The 20,595-nt window shown below is 41.3% G+C and overlaps 2 protein-coding genes and 2 long non-coding RNA genes across 4 annotated transcripts; 3 read left to right on the top strand and 1 right to left on the bottom strand.

The window, feature by feature from the left end:
- Nucleotides 1–5,187: 5,187 nt before the first annotated feature.
- On the top strand, nt 5,188–10,752 carry LOC134862370 (uncharacterized). The gene is made up of 4 exons (XR_010165497.1): nt 5,188–5,306; nt 5,859–5,979; nt 6,225–6,301; nt 10,415–10,752. It is a non-coding gene; the product is annotated as an uncharacterized LOC134862370 (long non-coding RNA).
- Nucleotides 10,753–13,529: 2,777 nt separating this feature from the next.
- On the bottom strand, nt 13,530–15,408 carry LOC134860994 (uncharacterized). The gene is made up of 4 exons (XR_010165341.1): nt 15,128–15,408; nt 14,585–14,750; nt 13,892–14,007; nt 13,530–13,659 (listed from the first exon to the last, which is right to left on the bottom strand). It is a non-coding gene; the product is annotated as an uncharacterized LOC134860994 (long non-coding RNA).
- A 705-nt stretch (nt 15,409–16,113) lies between these two features.
- On the top strand, nt 16,114–17,660 carry LOC134861707 (uncharacterized). Its single transcript, XM_063879123.1, has 4 exons — nt 16,114–17,082; nt 17,259–17,373; nt 17,565–17,622; nt 17,654–17,660. Exons 1-4 carry the CDS (start codon nt 16,330–16,332, stop codon nt 17,658–17,660), a joined length of 933 nt encoding a protein of 310 aa, XP_063735193.1. The 5' UTR covers nt 16,114–16,329.
- A 778-nt stretch (nt 17,661–18,438) lies between these two features.
- LOC134861490 (uncharacterized) lies at nt 18,439–19,793 on the top strand. The gene is made up of 3 exons (XM_063878726.1): nt 18,439–18,775; nt 18,896–19,194; nt 19,316–19,793. Exons 1-3 carry the CDS (start codon nt 18,589–18,591, stop codon nt 19,670–19,672), a joined length of 843 nt encoding a protein of 280 aa, XP_063734796.1. The 5' UTR covers nt 18,439–18,588; the 3' UTR covers nt 19,673–19,793.
- Nucleotides 19,794–20,595: the final 802 nt, after the last annotated feature.

Raw genomic sequence — 20,595 nt, 5'->3', positions numbered from 1 at the left:
TAAATGCAGTGGCATTACAGTAAACAACGTCCTCCTCATCCGAGCGGGAGACTCATTAAAAAAAACTAAAAACTATTAAAGTTTGTTGTTATAACGTCACCTTGGAATATTTTCCAAATACACGTCAAGGGTGTTCACATCCTGTCACACGCAGTTCATGAGTTCTCAATCTCCTATCTCTTTTCTCATGAGGTATATAAACATGTAACATTACATTTTCCAACGCTAGCTCAGGGTTGCCAACTCTCACGCATCTGGCGTGTGACACACGCTTTCACTCTCAATCTCACGCTGCCCAAACTATTCTCACGTCAAAAAAAATAAAAATAAAAAATGAACCGGGGATCGTTTTTGGTTGGTTATTTACAGTGTTGAGTTGACAGATGCTCAAATCGATCCACTCCCTTCCCCACTCTTAACAACGCAAACAGATAGCAGAATCCGTCTTAACGCCAGGCTTCTCATCAGTCGACGGCGAACTTTACCGAAGGAAAGGTGGGTTTGCACAGTGCATGTATCGATATATACAGTGGTATGCAAAAGTTTGGGCACCCCTCTGAGATTTCATGACAATTTGCTTTTCCTTTATAATAGAAGATCACAGCAACAACATTTGTTTTCCTACAAAGATGTAGACGTTTTAGTGTTTTCCAGACCAAAATTCTTAGGGTAGCATTACATAGTTTTATTATAATAAAATAAAATGCAAAAAATGGGATGTGCAAAAGTTTGGGCACCCTTATAAATAGCATTCATTTCAACACCTGTACGGATTTATAGCTGACAGGTTGCTGCACAAAATTGCTTTGATTAGCTCATTAGACCTTCAATTACAAAGACAGGTGGAACCAATCATGAAAAAGGCTATTTAACATAGGTAATAGCTGGCTGTGCCTGGCCTAGGTTCTTTCTTAGGGAGTGGCAAGATGGGGACCTCAAAACAACTCTCCACTGACCTGAAAGCTAAGATAATCCAACATTATAAATTAGGAGAAGGGTACAAAAAATTATCTGACAGGTTTAAACTGTCTGTCTCCACAGTCAGAAACGTAGTTGTGAAATGGAAGGCCACAGGAACAGTCCGTGTGAAGGAAAGATGTGGTAGGCCGACAAAAATAGGGGAAAGGCACAGGCGAAGGATGGTGAAAATGGTCACAGAGAAGCCACAGACCACCTCCAGAGAACTACAACAACATCTGGCTGCTGATGGTGTAGTTGTTCACCGTTCCACAATCCAGCGTACTTTGCACCAGGAAGAGCTCATTGGAAGGGTGATGTGCAAAAAGCCTTTCCTGAGTGTTAATCACAAGAAGAGTCGCATGAGGTATGCAAAAGCACATCTGGACAAGCCAGAAGCATTTTGGAACAAAATACTGTGGTCAGATGAGACCAAGATTGAGTTATTTGGTCATAACATGAACAGGTATGCATGGCGAAAAAAACACACTGCATTCAATGAAAAGAACTTGTTGCCCACTGTAAAATTTGGTGGAGGATCTATCATGTTATGGGGCTGTGTGGCTAGCACAGGTACTGGAAAACTTGTTAAAGTTGAGGGCCACATGAATTCCTTATAGTACCAGGAGATTCTTGACAAGAATGTTCTAGAGTCAGTCACAAAGTTGAAGCTACGCCGGGGTTGGATTTTTCAGCAGGACAATGATCCTAAGCACCGATCAAAATCCACCAAGGAATTCATGCAGAAGCACAGGTACAATGTTCTGGAATGGCCATCCCAGTCCCCAGACCTTAACATCATTGAAAATGTATGGATTTATTTGAAGAAGGCTGTCCATGCACGGAGGCCAAGAAACCTGACTGAACTGGAGACGTTTTGTGTGGAAGAATGGGCCAAAATACCACCTGCCAGGCTTAAGGGACTTGTCTGTGGCTACAGGAGGCGTCTACAGGCCGTTATTGCAGCAAAAGGAGGCAATACTAAATATTAATGGAATTATTTCTTAGGGGTGCCCAAATTTATGCACATGCCTATTTTTGTTTGAATGCACATAAACATGTTTCTGTTTGACCAATAAAAGTTATTTCACTACTGAGATGTTTCTGTTACCATAAGGTATAACATATGTTAAAATGAAGTTGCTGCTTCAAAAGCTCAGCAAGTGACAAACTGATGCAGTGGTTTTCCTAAGGGGTGCCCAAACTTTTGCATACCACTGTATATATATATAAATATATATATATATATATATATATATATATATACAGGGCCGTAGCACCAAATTCTGGGCCCATACACAAAAAGTCCCGATGGGCCCCCCACCCCCTCAACTCACACACTCCCCACCCGCCCGTCTGCCAAGGTCCTTACCCCCCACCACAATGGCTATATCTAACCATTATGATTTAACCATAATTCACAAGTCTACTTAAGCTACTGTATAAGAAAATACAACCACACAAGACTGTATTTACCCATTATATTTATTAGAGAACAAGAATTTGGCAAATCTTCAAATATAAAATTAATCATAAAAGGTAACCAAACAAAACATGACTCAATAGCCATTTTCATGTAAAGAAACAAAAAAGGCAAAAACTGATTTCAGAATCAGAATCTTTGCACAAATATTCCGGTTTACTCTACAGAAAATGCCCACTGACGGGTCTTCTTGCTGGCAAAATCACTGATGAGTTCCTTAAAGTCCAATGCTCTTGCCAATGTGCTTTCAATGGAGAGAAGAGCAAGACTGTTCAGTCTATCTTGGCACATGGTGGACCTCAAGTAGTTTTTAACCAGTTTCATCTTGCTGAAAGCACGTTCTCCGCCAGCAACGCTTACAGGTAAGGTGCAGAAAATCCTCAGCTGAAGAGGTGACAGGTTGTGAGGAAATGTGGCTTCATGTATTATTTTTAGGTGCAAAACTTCATTCTCAAAACCAGCTGTAAGATCGTTGGGATATGTTCTTGTCAGAGTCCGGCATTATACTTTTGTTTGTTCTTCTGACATGTCAGCAAACTTCAGAATAGGTGCAAAAGTTTCACATATGTTGGCTGTGGTCTGAAATCTTGAACTCAAAGCACTGATGATGCTATCCATTGCAACAAAAAAGGTCTGGTTTCTGAATGTGTTTGCTGCATTGTCTTCATGTGTATTTTCATCTTCCCCCTGTTCATCAGGCATACGTTTCCTTTTCCGTTTCCGCTTCCCTTCACTTTGAAACTGAGTGGGGATGTCCATGCTTTGGGCTACTAGCGAGGCCTCAGCAAGAAGCAAGTCCCATTCACCCCGCAAAGCCTGCATTTCATCCTGTAGTGCTCTAATGTTTGATGCTTGAATATCAGGGATATATTACCTATTTGAAGAATCAGATTGCGATGTTCGATTGACTGTAGCACTTTAACCCACACAGTAAGCAAAATCACTGCATCAAAGGTGTGGAAATAGGTTTTTAAACTTTTTGCCTCCGATTTGGCATCACTTGTCAGATTGCATGTGCTTATAACACATTCCAGTGCAACCAGAATAGAGGGCAAAAGAGTTGCCACAGCTTTGACAGCATCAATCTTGGCACTCCATCTAGTGTCCGAGGGACGATGAAGTGAGCATCCAGTTTCTTTCTTGAGGATTGCCCATCGCTCTGGACTGGCACTGAAGAAATTGTAGAGACGATTTACAAAGCCAAAAAATGCTGCTACCTCAGTGCTCGACTGAGCTGCATGTACACCCACCAAATTGAGTGTATGAGCGGCACACTGGGAGTACAAGGCAAATGGATTGGCTTTCAAAATATTGGCTTGCACACCTTTCATTTTTCCTGACATGTTCATGTTTCTTTGACAGCTCATGGGAAAACAGTAGGCATGGAATGCGATAAAGAGCCTTGGCACTCTCACTGTGAATAAGCCAATCTCTTCTGATTTTCTCACGGCCATTTGGCGACTTTACATATTGAAGATATATTGGAAAGGGTCTACCCTCCATATCTGTCGGTGTCAATGTGTTGATTTTTTCTTTATTTGCCAGTGTACATACAATTATTTCCCTCTGGTGTTTATCTAACATCTCTGGCCATAATCCTGGATCTTCTGGGCAGAACTGTTCGGCTTCACCCTGACTACGTATTACCTCTTCTGTCCTCTGTCCGTCCTCCTCTCTATCCTGAATGCAACCTTCATGTTCGCCGTCTTCTCTTTCACTATCACTTCCACCATCTTCTCTCACTTCTTCTCTATCTACATCAGACTCCTCTGTGGGAGCATGAAGTATAATCAACATTAGTCTCTTATCAATTATTGCCAAATACACTAACACCCTGTTGCTGCAGTCATTCAAGTCAAAATAGTTTCATTTTTGCTTTCATGTTGAACTAGCTCACCTTGTCTCAAGTCTGCATCAGTGCATGATGGAGGGCTTGTTGCAGCTGCAGGACCACTTTCTGTGGCAGTTTCTGGAATGTGTTTCACAAATGATGTTTTAGCAGGCAGCTGGAATGGATGTTGGCCATTGTGTAAGCTAATATCATGACGTCTGGGAACTAGCTTATGCTATATATTAGTATTCATCATGTAGCCAGCATAATAACGGCTTAGTATTCATTTCATATTTACTTGCTTCAAATCAGTAGCCTACTGTTGCAATATAATGTTCACTTTATTTATCCTTTATGCCAACTTAACCAAGGCCTTATTGAAAGTGTAGCTCTTGGATAGCATCTGCTTATTTTAGCAACGATAACGGAGGACGTATGGCACCTAATAATGCCGTTTCATCTTGTGTGTTTAAACGTTTGTGCTCACCTTTCTTTGCAAAGAAGTTCGTCAGAACTTGACTTCCTTCAATTTGCCTCCTCTCCCTGTCTTTTCTCTCCTTTCTCTTTTGAGAACCAGACTTACATTTTTTGCGCTCTGACATCTTGCATATCACCGACACCGACACCGACACCGAGTCACCGTAAGCATCAAGGTGCAATTGCCAAACTCCGACCGTGTGGACTGAACCATCTTGTGCTTTTCTCAAGGGGTGTTCACAATAGTGTAGTGACAGCAGATTTTACTTTTTTGGAATAATATACCATACAATTTATAAAAACGAATACGTTAAGCTTGCATTTAGATTGATATTTATCATGAAAGTTAGTTGAACAACAACAAAAAATACTTTGAAAAAAAAATAATCTAAACTTCCCATGGGCCCCCCTCTGCCTTGGGCCCCCCCACAGCTGTGGTGTTTTACCCCCCTGTGCGACGGCCCTGTATATGATATGATATCAAAATCTCACTCCAGCCAGGTACCCGGATTTGGCAACCCTGCGCTAGCTTAGTGGAGCAAAAATAATAAGCGACGAGTAAGTATCAATTCAAATAAATGCTTAAATAAAAAACGGCCCTGAAGACAAGATAGGCCTTAACGTTATTCAGAGTTTGTTTACTTGATAAATTAAGGTGAGGTAACCTACTGATACTGATGCATTTATAGCGGTTAGCGATGTAGCTACCTGGCTAGTAGCTAGCTAGTTAGCTAAATGTTAAAAGCAAAAATGATAGATTGATTGAGATTTCAAATTGTGATTCATGTAAATCCCTTAAAATCTGTGTCGGGGAGCTGAGAGAGAAACACAAGTATGAAATGTGCAAGCAGACTGCTTGCTGGGCCGAACGATATGTTACGATACGAACGATACTAGATGTGTACTTAAAGTTACTGTTAATGTAAAACTTCTCTCTCTTTGCAAACATGTCTAATTATAAGATGTTAATTGTGTCACTAAAACAATTGAAAATATTTTAAATTTTAGAGTTTGTTACTTATTATTTTCAATAAAATTAAAATATATGTTTTTAGATATTCATTGTGATGCCAATTGAGTTCTGCATTTGCTATATCATTGACTGAATAGGGCAAAGGAGACAATCGTGTGAAATACAAACCCTATGCTTGGGCTGTGATGCAAGCTTTGAAGATCAGAAACATGCAATGTGAAGAGACACCTGGGAGCTGCGTCTTAGAGACTGCTCAGTGTAAGACAAAAAAAATATCCCCTTAATAGAAACTGTGTTTTAACTCTCTTTCTGAGGACTTTGTCACATACTCGTTTAGTTTTATTCTAAGTCTTCATTGAGAGTAAACATCTTTGTAATTACAAATAAACCAACACACAATACAAGAAGCATGACTTTAAAAAAAAAGCCTGTATAAGTGTTTACCAAAAATATGGAGAGTAGTAATGGGGACTACTTTGTTTTTTGTGTCAATGTCATTACAGTGTTGTCAAAGGCTCAGTTGTTGATGTTAGATATAAAGAAACTCGTGGACTGTTATGGGCCAACTTTGCGGAGAGAGGTACGTACAGAGTCAGAGATGTGAATGTGACTATGACAAAACGGCCAAAATCATAGAAAACTAAAACTTAAATTTAACTTAAACAAAATTGCCGCTGGGGCACCAGAAAGCACATTTTACCCAGATAAATAGTCAATGTCCAGGCAAGAACGTGTTGTTTGTTCCTTTATTCTCTTGTATTCCAATAATACACATATACACAAAAATCGTTTCACTGGTGCCTTTCCGGTGGCTTCTCCTGAAGCATATCCTATGTTCCCTGGTAAAAAAAAACATATGCTCCTCTGGTGCACCACTCCCACCACCACCTGTCTCAAATATATACTAATCACCCAGTGCCCAAAACCTTCTTCAAAATAAAAGCATAGAGAACTACTGCAACTAAAATAACTATGATAAATAATGATTCATTTAATACATACAAAACAGCTAGAAAAAGAAATAATGAATCACTAAATAACATTAACCCTAATATACAACAATGACCATGACCACAATATTTACCTAGACCAAGTCGTTTTCTTATTTGTATTGACTGAATTGTACTGCCTTTGAGTAGTTTATTTGATCATGTGGCTCTATGAAGTTTGTCTTCTTTTTAGTTTTCTATCTCTGTACCTTTCACCACTGATAACCGCAGCTCTTCTGTTATGGGTCACCCAGAGAGGTGTTTAATTCATTCCGTCCTGTCTTTAAAGCATATAATGAAAAACATAGGACAATTACATCCACTCAATACTGAGGTTAGAAGTGGTCAGGCTAAATGAGTTGCCTACAGTTGCATAGCAACACAGTTAATATGCCCCCTCAGCTGCAGCCGCAGATGTAAACTGAATTATTGTCAATGTAGTTTTCAATTGACATAAAGTAAAAGCTGCTTTTACCATTTAATTGCTGCTGTACACAGTAACCCTAGCCTCCCAGCTTCTATGACATTGTTTGATTAATTAATGAAAAGTGATCAAGTTTTATTGATGTATTCTCCTGACTTTTTTCAAGAAGTACAAGAGACTCCTGTAGACTTAAAAGTTTCCCCCACACTCTGGTCAGAAATCCGATTTTTTGGGATTCTGGTTCAGAATCAGAATCAATCAATCAAATTGGGAAATGTTTATGTTCCCGCAGCAAAATACAATACAATACAAACATATTGAAATAAAAATAAGAAATATACACATAGTGAATTGTGCAATAAAATGGAATATTAAATGATAATACGAGTGTACAGTGTAAAGTGTACATGTTAAGTCCAGTTTACAGAGAGGCTATGGAGACGTGAGTTATCTGCCAGCCAGGGGGGAATTGTTGTAGAGCAGGGGTGGGCAATTAATTTATACAAGGGGCCACATGAGAAACCTGAACTGTGTTGGAGGGCCGAACCAAGATAACTTGAACTTAATTCTGCTCAATATTTATTTTCTCCCATTTTAAAAGGCAGTAAATTATATATTTTGATTAGCTGCTACTGGTTATCAGAAGAATAAAGATATTCTGTAAATATTTATATAAATATATGAAATTGTGGTTTAGGTCAAATAGGAAAATACTCCTATAGAAGTAATAAACAGTAAAAACAAAAACAATCATTACATCAGTGTTTCATTTTATATTTAGCTAATCTTCACAATCACTGAAAAGGTGTTTTGCAGTATGTTAAAGATATGCAATTGATTAACTTTATACAAAAAGCAATACATGCTTTTAATTTTTTTCTGTTCATTTTACTGTTCATTGAGAGAAATTCAGTCTGGCTTGAGCTTTAACAAGTGCATTGAAATCTGGCTGAACGTCTGAGGTGGATATGCGAAGGGCAGCTGAGAGGTGATCATCAGTGATAGAGGATCTGTATCTGGATTTGTTGAATTTCATCACTGAGAATGTCTGTTCACATGTGTAGGTAGTAGAGGACTAGAATCTTCTGAGCATGCCTCCTCAGGTGTGGAAAGTTCTCCTCTTCGAGAGAAGAGTAAAAATCCAGCAGTGAGACTGACTTAAAGTGCTCTGCCGGAAGTGTGTCAGACTGCAGGTCAATGAGTTCCATCTGAACGTCGCTGGGTGCATTATCCACACTGCAGGTGAAGGGAGAAGAAACCATGTGCATGTCAGTCTCAACTGTGTTGAAGTCTTGAAATCGCCATGAAAACTCACCATGCAGTGCTTCTAACATGGATGAGTACCTGTGGAGGTGATCAGCTGATGGTGCGGCTTCCTTCAGTGTTGGCAAGTGGGTGAGAATACTGTGCTTCATTTGGCTTGAGAGAAGCTGCAACTTTCTCATGAAAGCCGTACATGTCATGCACAAAAAGGCCCTTGCATTGCAGTTTGACATTTAGTTCATTCATTAGTGATGTCACATCAACAGCAAAACCAAAGTCTACCAGCCAGTCTGCGTGTGAAAGCTGCGGGACGTCATTTTCTTTCTTCACACAGAACTCCTGAATCTCCTCTCTCCGGTCCCAGACATTTTTCAGCACTTTGCCCAGGCTGAGCCACCTGACAGCTGTGTGGTAGCTTATGTCACGATGTTCAGTCTCATTTTCCTCCAAAAGTGCAACAAACTGTCTGTGATTCAATGCTCTTGCCCTGATGAAGTTAACAATTTTAGTTACAAAATCAACAACACCTAATGTAATACAATGCAAAAATGTCAATTTCTGCTCAGGGTTCATTTCTGTCACTTTATTCTGCATTCTCTTCAGAAGTCCAACATTTTTCCCTCTCAGATTTGGACAACCATCCGTTGTCACACCAGCCAGCTTTTCCCATTTGAGTCCCAATTTGTCCAAACATGCATTTACCTCCGTGAACAAATCACTCCCAGTTGTTGTTCCTTTCATTGACTGCCTGGCTGCCAGCTCCTCCGTGATTTTGAAGTGTGCAGTTATCCCACGTAAGAAGACGAGTAGCTGGGCAGTGTCACATACATCGCAGCTGTCATCCAAAGCCAGAGAAAAATAGTCAAAGTTGACCGCTCTTTTCTTCAGCTGAAACTCCAGATTTCCCGGGATGTCCTCAACCCTCCTCGTTACAGTGAGCCGAGAGAGGGGCACGTCCCCAAATGCACCCTTTTTCTCCAGGCATATTAGTGCTGCAGAGTCCACCAAACACTCCTTAATAAACTCTCCGTCAGAAAACGGCTTACTTTTTCTGCCGATTTTGTGGGATATGACTTAACGTGGCCTGATAGCCGCATCTCTGGGTGTGCAAAGTTTTGTTAAAAGTTCTTGTTGGTTTTGCAGTTTAGCTAGCAAAGCATCCGACTCCCTGGCGCGCTCTTCATCAGACAAGTTCTTGTATCAATCCTCGTGTTTGGTCACATAGTGGCGATTCAAATTGTAATCCTTTAACACAGCGACCTGTGTACCACAAACTAAACACACAGCTTTACCTTTGACTTCTGTAAAAAAATATTTAGCAATCCATGTCTTGTTTTTTTTTTTGGCATGAGCTGACATTTTGAGGGCTAGCTGGCCAGCATCACTTATCTCTGTTCACCCACACACGTCATGGACGTATAATACGCACATGCGGCAAACGTAAATAAAAAAACCCACGAGCAACACGCTTTTATAGCATGAACGGTATAAATATTTTTTCATCCATGTTCTGATTGACCTCACGCGGGCCGGTCAGGGACGCCCCGTGGGCCGGATGTGGCCCGTGGGCCGGGAGATGCCCAGGTCTGTTGTAGAGTGTTATTGCATTGGGCAGGAATGTTATCCTGTATCTGTCCTTGTGACAGCGGAGCTGGAGCAGTCTGTTGGAGAAGGAACTCCGCTGTCCTTCCAGCTGCAGGTGGAGAGGGTGGGTGGGGTTATCCAGTATGGACAACAGTTTGGTCATGTGGCCATGTTCCCAACCTCAGTTTCACCTACAAAGGCTCAGATTGGCTCATTTATGTCTCCAACAATCCTGGAATTGTTGGATCCCTCACCAAAATGTGAAATGTCTGGTCCTTATTCAAATATTTTTTCTATCAGGAAGTATGCAAGTACACACATGCACGTTGACCCATCATTCTCTCTGGATTTACAATGACCTTGTTATTGTTTTATGTGCTCAGGAAGCCAGGCACAGCGTGATCCAGTGTGCATGTTGTGGTTGTTGTGACAGGTTCAGCGGGAGTGTCAGGCCTGCAGCGTGGAGGAGGACGGAGAGACCTTGATCATAGATGGCTTCAGGTTTGAGTCTGTGGTCAGCTTGGAGGAACTGTGCAGGCTGAGATAGCGGGCAGACACCTGAGTGATGGCTACCTTAGTGGTTCATCACACAAAGTCAACAAGGTCAAACCACTGGCAGAGGTAGCAATGGCAGACAGAGAGCCAACAAGTGACATGAATGATGGGGGAAATATTTCAACTGCCTAGCTCTTTACAAAATGTCAACTATTATATAATGTGTTGTGTTTGTATGTCATTTTATATCTTCATTTTGATAAATAAAAACGAACAATAGCACCAAGTAAATATTAACTAAAGTAGTGTATTGACTGTACAACCTGTTAAAGCTATAAAGGTTATTAAAAACGTAATGTTACGTTAGCTAACATTAGCCGACAGCTTAGCCGGCTAGCTTAGCTGGGCATACACTGTGCGATTTTTGGCCCGATATCGACAAGATTTTCACTCGTGCGACTATTTTGGAGATCGGGCCGAGTTTTGGCTCAATCGTGCGTCTCGCATCGTGTAGTATACATGGGGTAACGACAAACGATTAAGCCCTCCCGACCACCTCCCGATCGATCGGATGAAAATCAAACTTGTTTGAAATTCTGGTCGCCCCTCGTGAGGCTCTCGCACAGTTGAAGCAGTTTCACGAGCCGATTTGCCTCATCCTGTCACACTACGCATGCGCGAACATAGATACGGAAGAGAAAATTGACAACAGAAGAAGAAGACAACAGAACAGCATGGCAGCACAACGCGTGAACTGGACGCCGGCAACGGAGGGTCGGCTTGTTGAGCTATGGCAGGCACATCCCTGCTTGATGTGGCTTCACAGTCCTACCATGACCGCAACAACAGGGATAAGAGTTGGATGGCAATTGCAACCCAATTGCAGCTGCCTGGTAAGTTTTTGTCCGGACTAGCAATTTAGCAATGTGGATAACAACTGTTATCAATAACTGTTGTTGGTGGTGGTGGTGTGTGTGTGTGTGTGTGTGTGTGTGTGACTCAATTTCTTTTAAGTTTATGGGACCATTGAAAATGTATAGATGATTAGCAGATAATAATGTTAGCAGTACATGTAGTAAGCATACATCATACAGTATGTTAGCCTACTTTTGCAGTGAACGAGGTAAAAACGAGGGTGGCATCACTGCGGACGCAGTTTGGGAAATTGATCAAACCCAAGCCCAGTGGCAGTGGGCAAAAAACACTGACCCCCAAACAGCAGTGGATACTGCAGCATTTGGACTTTTTGAGGGTCCATGTCGCGCACAGATCTACAGAGTCCACTCTGAGAGTAAGTTTTAAATAAAGTAAAGTCTAGTCACTTTATTTATATAGCACTTTCACACAACATAATTGATCCAAATCCAAAAGTGCTTCAAATAAAAAGAATACAAAAAAGTAGGCTAAGAATATGTCTGTGAAGATTCTCATTCATCCAGGTCATGGTATTCAGCTGCAGTTGTTTTAAGGTGCTATATAAATGAAGATGAGTTCAGTTCAGTTAGTTAAGGCAACTGGACTTCTTTTTGGAGTTGAAGACGTTTCACCTTTCATCCAAAAGGCTTCTCCAGATCTGGTTTGGAAATTGGAAACCAGGGGAATAAATCTCTGGATCGTGGGTGGTACTGTGACCTGCAGACCACTCCCCTCATCATGTGACAATCATAATCATTTTCCCATGGCAGTGCTATGTCTAAATTAAGTTACTCCTGCTCACATTGTCTAGGTTTAGTGGTAATACAATGAGAAATTGGTATTTGACCTAAACAACACTGTTAAGATCTTAACTTGTGTGTAATCACTTTCCCTGTCTGCTTTCTGCACTGTTTCCTTCAGCCTGGGTCGGAGTCGGAGGACACAAGTATTACAGAGGAGGGAGAGGAAGACCAAACCACAGTTGACATTGACGCAGATGTCGAAGATGTCACTTCGAACATCAGTAGTCCACTGTCAGAGCCCACGGAAAACCCCAGTCCACCAGTCAAAGTGTCAAGTGGTCAGTCTAGCAAAAGACCTCGAGTCCAGAAATCCAACTCAAAATTTGATGAGCACAACCTTGAAATGGCCAAATTGTCCGTGCTTCAGCAGGTCCAGAAAACCTTATCTGGCTCCGATGCTGATTCAGAGGAACGGTTTGGCCAACAAGTAGCATCAGAGCTAAGAAACCTTACCAATCCCGCTGTACAATTAAGGGTAAGGAGGAACATTATGAACTTAATTTATGATGCTCAGGAGACAGCGATCAGCCAGCAGGGCAGCGTTCCTGGAAATCTGTATGGCAGCCAAGCACAATTTCCAGGTACACAGGTTAGGCCACCTTTATACCCCATGCTGCACCCCTATCAGGTCCAGTCAGCCCCCCAAAGCCACCAGGCCACAACCCAGCCAATGTCATTTTTGTCAATGCTGAACACTAGTCAAGACTAGTCCAACAATAACACCCTTCCTGTGTTCTTTCACTAAATTTACATGTTCTTTATAAGTCACTAATGTGAGTTACCAACTACCTCAATGTTGTTCTTTGTGTTACTGGAAATATTTTTGGATTTATTTATAATTGTTAATGAAGAAAATCATTTTGTTTATTTTCCCCACAGAGGTAGATTTATTTTTGTAATAATGAAGGGATGTGTTTAATGTTTCTGTACATAGTTTTTATACATGTTCAATAAACAAAGAGTAATGTTTCTTCAAATACAGAAGTGAACTGTCATTTTATAATAACACAAAAATAATGACTTGGTAACTTTTCTCAGACAATTTGGTTGTCTCATCTCCTACACCATGCCTTCTTGCCAAGACACACTCCCTGCAGGTGTCTGAAAGTAGCTGCAAAGGAGGTCCCGCTGCATTTTCGCTTCCACTGAAGGGTTTCTTGCTCGTCCCATCGCAACTGACTGAAGACCTCCCTCCCGTCTCCATGCTCCTTCAATGAGCCTGTGGTTGGCATCTTCTGTGTCTACATACCCAGGTGGTACATAGGCATCTGATCTGCGTTGCCGCAGGAAATTGTGAAGACACATGCAGGCAAAGACAATCTTCACAACCTTGTCAGCTTCCGCTCTTGGCAGGGGGTTGGATGAAAATGTGTTTGCCATCTATAGCCCCCAAGCATTGGGGAAACTGCCACTTATGGTAAAAGTCGCTGGCAATGGCCTTCCATTCGGCATCAGTTGATGGTGTCTGAAGGAAGTACAAAGTAATACATGACATTAATCTGGTGAAATAATGTTTTCAAAAACACTTTGAGTTCTTTTTTTTTTAAATTTCACCTTTCATAAAGACAGTATAAATACACAAAGGACTCAGCTGATTTAGGTGAGAAATCATTGTGCAAGTCAACCTTTCAATAGTCTGACCATGGGTAATGTGATGTTCTGTATGATTTTAGATTATTATTCCCAGTTAAATTTACCTTCAAGTAATCTTCACGCAACACAGAGGTAAGGGCTGTGCATGTTTCCATGACGATCCTGCTCAGTGTGGTGCTTCCAATCCTATACTGGAAACTCAACGAGTTGAAGGTCTCGCCTATCAAAATGGAGAAAATGTCTATAGTGTTGTGTGGATTTAAATGTTAAAGGTGGACAATGAGATCTTGCCTGGTTTTTAGTAAATTTTCATTTTTGTCTAAAATCGTAAGCATCTCCCTATGATCAGCTTGCTGCCTGCTCCCAGAATACATTGTGAAAAAGTCCGGTCTTGGGAGACAACATGGGCAATGAGCAAAGTTGGGGGACAATAAGTAAAGTTAATTTAGTAGTGTGAAATTGAAAGTAACATTTTGTTTGGTGTTTACGTGGAATATCAACAGAAGTGACATCATGCAGGATCTCATAGTCCACCTTTTAATGTAAGGGAAGATGAACATCGACAGATTTTAGTATGGATTGAGAATAGAATCTAGTAGGTGGTAATAGTACCTACATGGATAGAAAGAGGTGTAGTTGGAGGTGCCAGCATAACTGATGTAGAAAGGTGAAAGTTGTATGATGTAGTGTGGTTGTATGCAGTTGCATGTGTGAACTTGATTTTTAATATGACAGATAGATGACCTTGCCTCACTTTCAACCTTTGAGTAATAGGGAGCATATGTCAACACACTTGCCTGTTGCCAAAAATCTAAGGGTAACAGAAAGCCTCTCCTTAGGGCTGATGGCCTTCCTGAGGTGAGTATCCTGCTTCACAATGTGAGGAGTAACCCTCTCCAGAAGAAAATAGAACTCCTCTACAGAAATTCTGAGGAGGTCCCGAAAACCCCTCATATCATCAACCTATAAAACAGAACACAGGCGCATTATAGATGTTAGATGTCGTTGTTAATTTAAGAGTCTGATCAAAACATTTAAATGTTGTATAATAAGACAAACTGTCAAAGTAAAACTGATGCCTCCATCACATCAATAAGATTGTTTGCATAGTTCCTCCCCCTAGACAGCTGCAGTCATTGGATAGACCATCACATTTCAACTGTATTGTATCTACTGTAGGCTACCCTAGGCTACTACAAACACAGAACAGTAGAAAGTCAGTTAAAGTTGACAGAACTATAACAAGTAGTCTACTTATGGATTTATTGACTGACCACGTTGGTGTACACGAGCTGAAAGGGTCTGATAGGCCTAATGTGCTATTATAACAATTTACTTACCTCCAGCTCTCGTTGAAGAATTGACAGGCCATACTGCCCACGTCTACCAAGCCATTTCCTCGTCCATACACGTCGCCGTCGTCTTTTTTTTTTGCTGTCTGCACACAGAATGGCACAAATTGCCAGAGCAACGCGCTTTTCTTTGGTGAGTAGCATCATCTCAGGAAAGCATCTGTGAGAATCCAAGCATCTCCCACTTCCGGCTTCTTCTTCTTGCAATTCCGGTCAGTCCGACCGAGTCCGACGTGTCGTGTAGTGTGAGCAGCCAGATCGCATCAGACCATCGGATTGTACAGTGTGAGAACGGGAATCGTGAGCTGCGACGTTTTAACCCTTGCGATTCACTCGTACAGTATGAGCAGCAGCTGAATACCGCGATTCCAAAAATCGCACAGTGTATGCCCAGCATACTGAGCTGCAGAACCAACAGTGTGTGATGCGAATCAAAAAACCCGCGTATGTTGGTTTCTTTGTAAACTCAGACAAATGGCGGCATCAGCTCCTTGAATAAAAAGGGTTTGTTAAACTCGCTGGCAGGATGCAAACGTCAGATACTCTGTTCTGAATTCCTCAAGTTAGAAATGTTTATATGTTCATGCCTTTATTTTGAAGTGGGCGTTTAATTTTGAAGACTGTTTATGCAGTACCTCTTCCTTTCCTCACGTTCACCACTCGACATGTTTACAACGGTGCGGCAGTCACTGACGATGTAAGTTGTGTTAATACTGATGTGAAATGAATGTGTACATGTTACTTACCTTTGTAATAGTGTTGTCTCGCTCCTGGTGTATATTTGCACTCTTTAAAATGTCCGTTTCTGCTCGTTAGCATAACTGCGATTTAGCATTGTTTAGCTAACTGAGATTGTATTATTGTTGCAGGGTTCCTGCGGGTCCTTAAAAAGTCTTAAAAGCATTGAATTTATGAATTTGGAAATAATACCTTAAAAAGACTTGAAAAAGTCTTGAATTTTGATACATGGGTCTTAAATTTGTGCAGTATGTAACTTCTCCGTATATCGCATTCTTTTAAAAAGTTTAATTTGTCAACCACTATTACTTTGATTAAATAACAGCCTAAATAAAGAGTGGCGGAACCAATAATTGAGAACGAACGCTGCCCCGGGTCGGAAGACGTCACTTTGCTACAGCATCATAGCAGCACAGACCAGAGATAGACAGACCAAGATACATTCTGTGGTTATGGGGAAATGCAAATTTAATGAAGCGTGGCGAGACAAACGAGCATTTCACTGGGTAAAACCTGTGGAAAACAACGTATTCGAAGCTTTTTGCACAGTATGCAAAAAAAAAATCCAGCTTGGTACCATGGGCGTGAAGGCTCTAGAGTCTCATGCTAAATCAGCCAAGCACATCAGTTCCATGAAGGTGAAGGATCAAACTCCCTCCGTCGCCGGGGTGTTTCAGCCTGCTAATGTTAGCCAGCTAGCTGATAATGTGTCTGAAGTAGCAGGTAACGTGAACCAGCCAGCTGCTAACGTTACTGCTACAGCCCTTCCAGCTACTAGCGCAACGCCCGTTAGTGTGGATCTGCGCACAGCCTTTGGGTCCACACCAACAATGAAAGCAGAGGTGTTGTGGACTCTCAACACAGTCGCCAAACATCAGTCCTACAATTCAAATGAGAACGTTTCCGATCTTTTCAAATTTATGTTCCCGGATTCAGACATAGCTACCACTTTCACGTGTGGTCCCGACAAAACGGCGTACATAGCCAAATTCGGTTTAGCGGTGTTCATCAAAGAGGAACTGGTGTCCAAAGTCAACAAATCGCCGTTCGTTCTGATGTTCGATGAGAGCCTCAACGAGACTACAAAAAATAAACAGCTGGATGTGCATGTCCGCTTCTGGGACGAGGGACAGGTTCAGTCCAGATATTTGGGCTCCCGGTTTATGGGACATTCCACTGCACAAGACCTGCTGTCACATCTCAAAGTAAGCATAACCTTTTTTACTCTGAATATTTCTCAGTTTATATTGATATCATTTTTGGGGTATACACAGTCCTGTAAAGGCAATGTCACAATGACCAATTAGGCACTTCCCTTAACAATATGTGCTGCTCATCTATTCATCTTATCTTGGGTAATCAAATGCAGCACTTTTTTCAGGAATGTATGGACAAACTGAACCTCAAGGACTTGGTGTCCATTTCAATGGATGGGCCCAGTGTTAACTGGAAACTGTTCGAACTTTTCCAGAAAGATCAAGCTGAGCAGTACGGAGGTGAGGAGTTTATAGGCCTAATGTTATTTCTGTGTGTGTGGGTGAGAGTGTATGTGATCCATTAGTAATATTAAAGTAAAATAGTAAGTATTTGTAGTGCAGTTTACATTGAATAAACAAGTTCAAAGTGATACAGAGAACTGCTATGGAGAATTTGGTTTCTCATATCAAGTTTGCAATGAAACCCTCAGGTCTTCAGCTCATTTGTGTGGGGAGCTGTGGCCTACACACGCTACACAATGCTTTAAAGTGTGGGTTCACTGCATGGCTGCTGGACAAGTTGCTGAGAGGAATGCACACATTGTTTAACAATGTGCCTGCCAGGAGAGAGGATTACGTCACCGTAACCAAGTCCAGTGTGTTCCCCCTTTCTTTCTGTGCCCATCGTTGGGTAGAAAACTTTCCGGTTGTGGAGAGAGCCCTGGTAGTCTGGCCATCACTTCTTCTGTACATGGAAGCTGTGAAAACAAAAAAACTCCCTAACCCTGGAACAGGTGGGCCCTACTAAAATGCTGTGAATAGGTCTGTGACTGTGTCTTTACCCTGGTGGTGGTGTGGCCTTTTCATAGTTTTTGTTGAAATGTCCTGCCTCTGTCCCTTTCACAGGATCTTATGACACAGTTGCAGCAGCCATAAAGGATCCACTCATTCTGGCCAAATTTCACTTCTACGCAGCACTTGCCAGGACCTTCACGCCCTTCCTAACAAAATATCAAACAGACGAGCCGGTGCTCCCATTCCTCTCCAAGGACCTGACCGAATTGATGATAGTAATAATTTACTTCACGTTATAATAACCAATGATTGGGCTCAATTGATACATTTTGACAATATGGGGCTTTTGGTTTAGAGGTGTAAAAAATGATTGATGTTGGTGATTAGGAGATAAAGCCGCACCAGACATTTTTGTGTTTGTCTGTTGACAGAGTCTACTCAGACGCTTCATAAAGAGAGAAGTTCTCAACGATATCACTGCCCTGCAGCTGACCAAACTGGATGTCACAGACAAGGCCATCTGGCTCAGCCCACAAAACATCAGCATTGGTCTAGGTGCAGAGTCAGTTCTTAAGTAGTGGGATGTTTTCAAAGATCATTTTACAAATGGTTAGGCGAAACCAGGTCAGTGAAGGCATGTTCTATATTCATGGCTAATTTCTTTCTCTCTAGAGCATTAAAGGTGCAGAGCTCAGGGTGCTAGAGTTCAAGAGAGAGTGCATGCAGGGACTGTGTAACATCATCAGGAAAGTGCAGGACAAAAGCCCCCTCAAGTATCTGACTGTTAGGCAGATGGTGTGCCTGGATCTGTCAGTAATGTATAGAGAACCAGAAAGATGCAGGAATCACATGAAAGGGCTGGTTCAGAGGTTTCTCCAGGACAAACAGCTAACTAATACTTCTGCGGGTAGGAATAAGAGAGGCAAATTATAGGCTACACATGAATTTATTTTCAATCTGATTTTCTGGCAATGCCCAATGATTTATCTATGTTTTTCTCAAATTTTTCTCATCTGTTTTGTCATAGGGGATGTCATACTGCAGCAGTTTGACAGTCTCCTGTCCTTGGAGAGCCGGAGTGAGGACTTCCTCTACTTTGCTCCCATGCAGAAGAGGCTGGACATCTTCCTGAGCAGTGCCATGGAGCCTTATCCAGAGCTGTGGGCCTTCTGCAAGAAGCTGCTCATCCTCTCCCACGGCCAAGCTACTGTTGAACGTGGATTCTCCATCAATAAAGAGGTGGAGTCAGATAATTTGCATGAGGACACTGTGGTCACACGGAGGCTGGTGTGTGACTACATTATACAACATGGAGGTGTTACCAAGGTAAGATGAATCCTGCCTGCACTAGTAATATGCTGTTGACTTAAAAGTTGATAGAATCAACATAGTTGGTCTCTAGAGTTTGTCACTGACTCTGGTTCTCTTTTCCCAACCCGATACCCAGGTTCCACTCAGTAAACCACTACTGACAAGTGTAGCAAGAGCAAGGACAAGGTATCGTATCCACCTTGAGAACGAAAGAAAGAAGAGGGAGGCAAAAGACCAGGCTCTCAAGAGGAAGGAGGCAGAGGACTGTCTGCAGGAGCTGAAGGTGAAGAGGATACGCGTAAAGGAGGTATCTGAGGGTCTGGCTAGGGATGCGGACAGGCTGGCTGAGCAGGCTGAAGCAAAGGCAGGGAGCAAAATGGCTGACCTGATCTCCAGGTCCAACCTCCTGCGGAGAGGCCATAAGGAGAAGTTGGTAGAACTGGCTCTCCTTGATAAAGAGATCGCTGCTAAAAGTGAAGAGCTTAGGAGTTGACTTTGATCTTTATTTTATTTATTGTTGAGTTGATTTTCTTTGTTTGTTGTTCTGGAGTCTCTCTACTCCCCATATTCCCAGCATGGAATAAGCTAGCTAATAAATAGATTTGTCACACCTCTGTTTGACTTGTTGTCTGTGGTCTGTGCTGTGATGCTGTGGTGTTGTACTCACTATTCACTACTGTGCTGCAAGTTACATAATTCTTCCATAAGGCTTTACAGTCCACATTTTCACATTTGTTTGAGAAATAATAACGTTATTAATCATAATAAACACCTTTAAAAAAAAAAAAGTTTTTCTTTGCCGGTATGTCTGTGAAATAGGCCGTGAAATAGGTATTAAGTTTTGACATGAATGGTCTTAAAAAGGTCTGAAAAAGACTTGAATTTGACTTGAAGAAACCTGTAGGAACCCTGTGTTGGCCTTCAGTTTACTTTCGGTTTACATGTGTATGCTCTTATTATATGGGCCATTCTACCGAATTGGTTCAAAGTCAGGTTGGGAAAATGTTTGAAATGTATATGTTTTATTCCCAAAACTTTGACTATATATATATATTATACCATATCTAAAGTACACATATTTAGTAAAAGAACAGTCCATTTTTATATTTTACTTTCAGACTGTATTGGAATATTTTTCCTCTCCCAAAAATTGTCACTACCGAAACAAAGTAATACACTATAGTAAAACAATATTATTATTTATCTGTTAAGATTGTGTTTACTTCCCTCCTCTAAAGAGTATTTTAACAAATATTTCTTGAAGGTTTTCACAATTAAATAAATGAAAATGAATTTTTTACCAAATTTCAAAGTTCAATTTATACAAGTCATCAAAATCACACACACACACACACACACACACACACACACATGTGTAATTGTAACAGGGAACTATCAGGATGAAACTGGAAGCAA

Source organism: Eleginops maclovinus, chromosome 3 (assembly GCF_036324505.1).
Source record: "Eleginops maclovinus isolate JMC-PN-2008 ecotype Puerto Natales chromosome 3, JC_Emac_rtc_rv5, whole genome shotgun sequence".
Classification (NCBI taxonomy): Eukaryota; Metazoa; Chordata; class Actinopteri; order Perciformes; family Eleginopidae; genus Eleginops; species Eleginops maclovinus.
This window is presented reverse-complemented; position numbering and strand designations above follow the sequence as displayed.

Excerpts from the sequence above, each read along its gene's own strand:
- LOC134861707 (XM_063879123.1), top strand. The coding sequence starts at position 16,330 with ATGGGGAAATGCAAATTTAATGAAGCGTGGCGAGACAAACGAGCATTT. Across the intron at positions 17,083-17,258 it reads ACCTGCTGTCACATCTCAAA|GAATGTATGGACAAACTGAA; the intron begins GTAAGCATAACC and ends CACTTTTTTCAG. Across the intron at positions 17,374-17,564 it reads TCAAGCTGAGCAGTACGGAG|GTCTTCAGCTCATTTGTGTG; the intron begins GTGAGGAGTTTA and ends TGAAACCCTCAG.
- LOC134861490 (XM_063878726.1), top strand. The coding sequence starts at position 18,589 with ATGCAGGGACTGTGTAACATCATCAGGAAAGTGCAGGACAAAAGCCCC. Across the intron at positions 18,776-18,895 it reads GCTAACTAATACTTCTGCGG|GGGATGTCATACTGCAGCAG; the intron begins GTAGGAATAAGA and ends GTTTTGTCATAG. Across the intron at positions 19,195-19,315 it reads AACATGGAGGTGTTACCAAG|GTTCCACTCAGTAAACCACT; the intron begins GTAAGATGAATC and ends CCCGATACCCAG.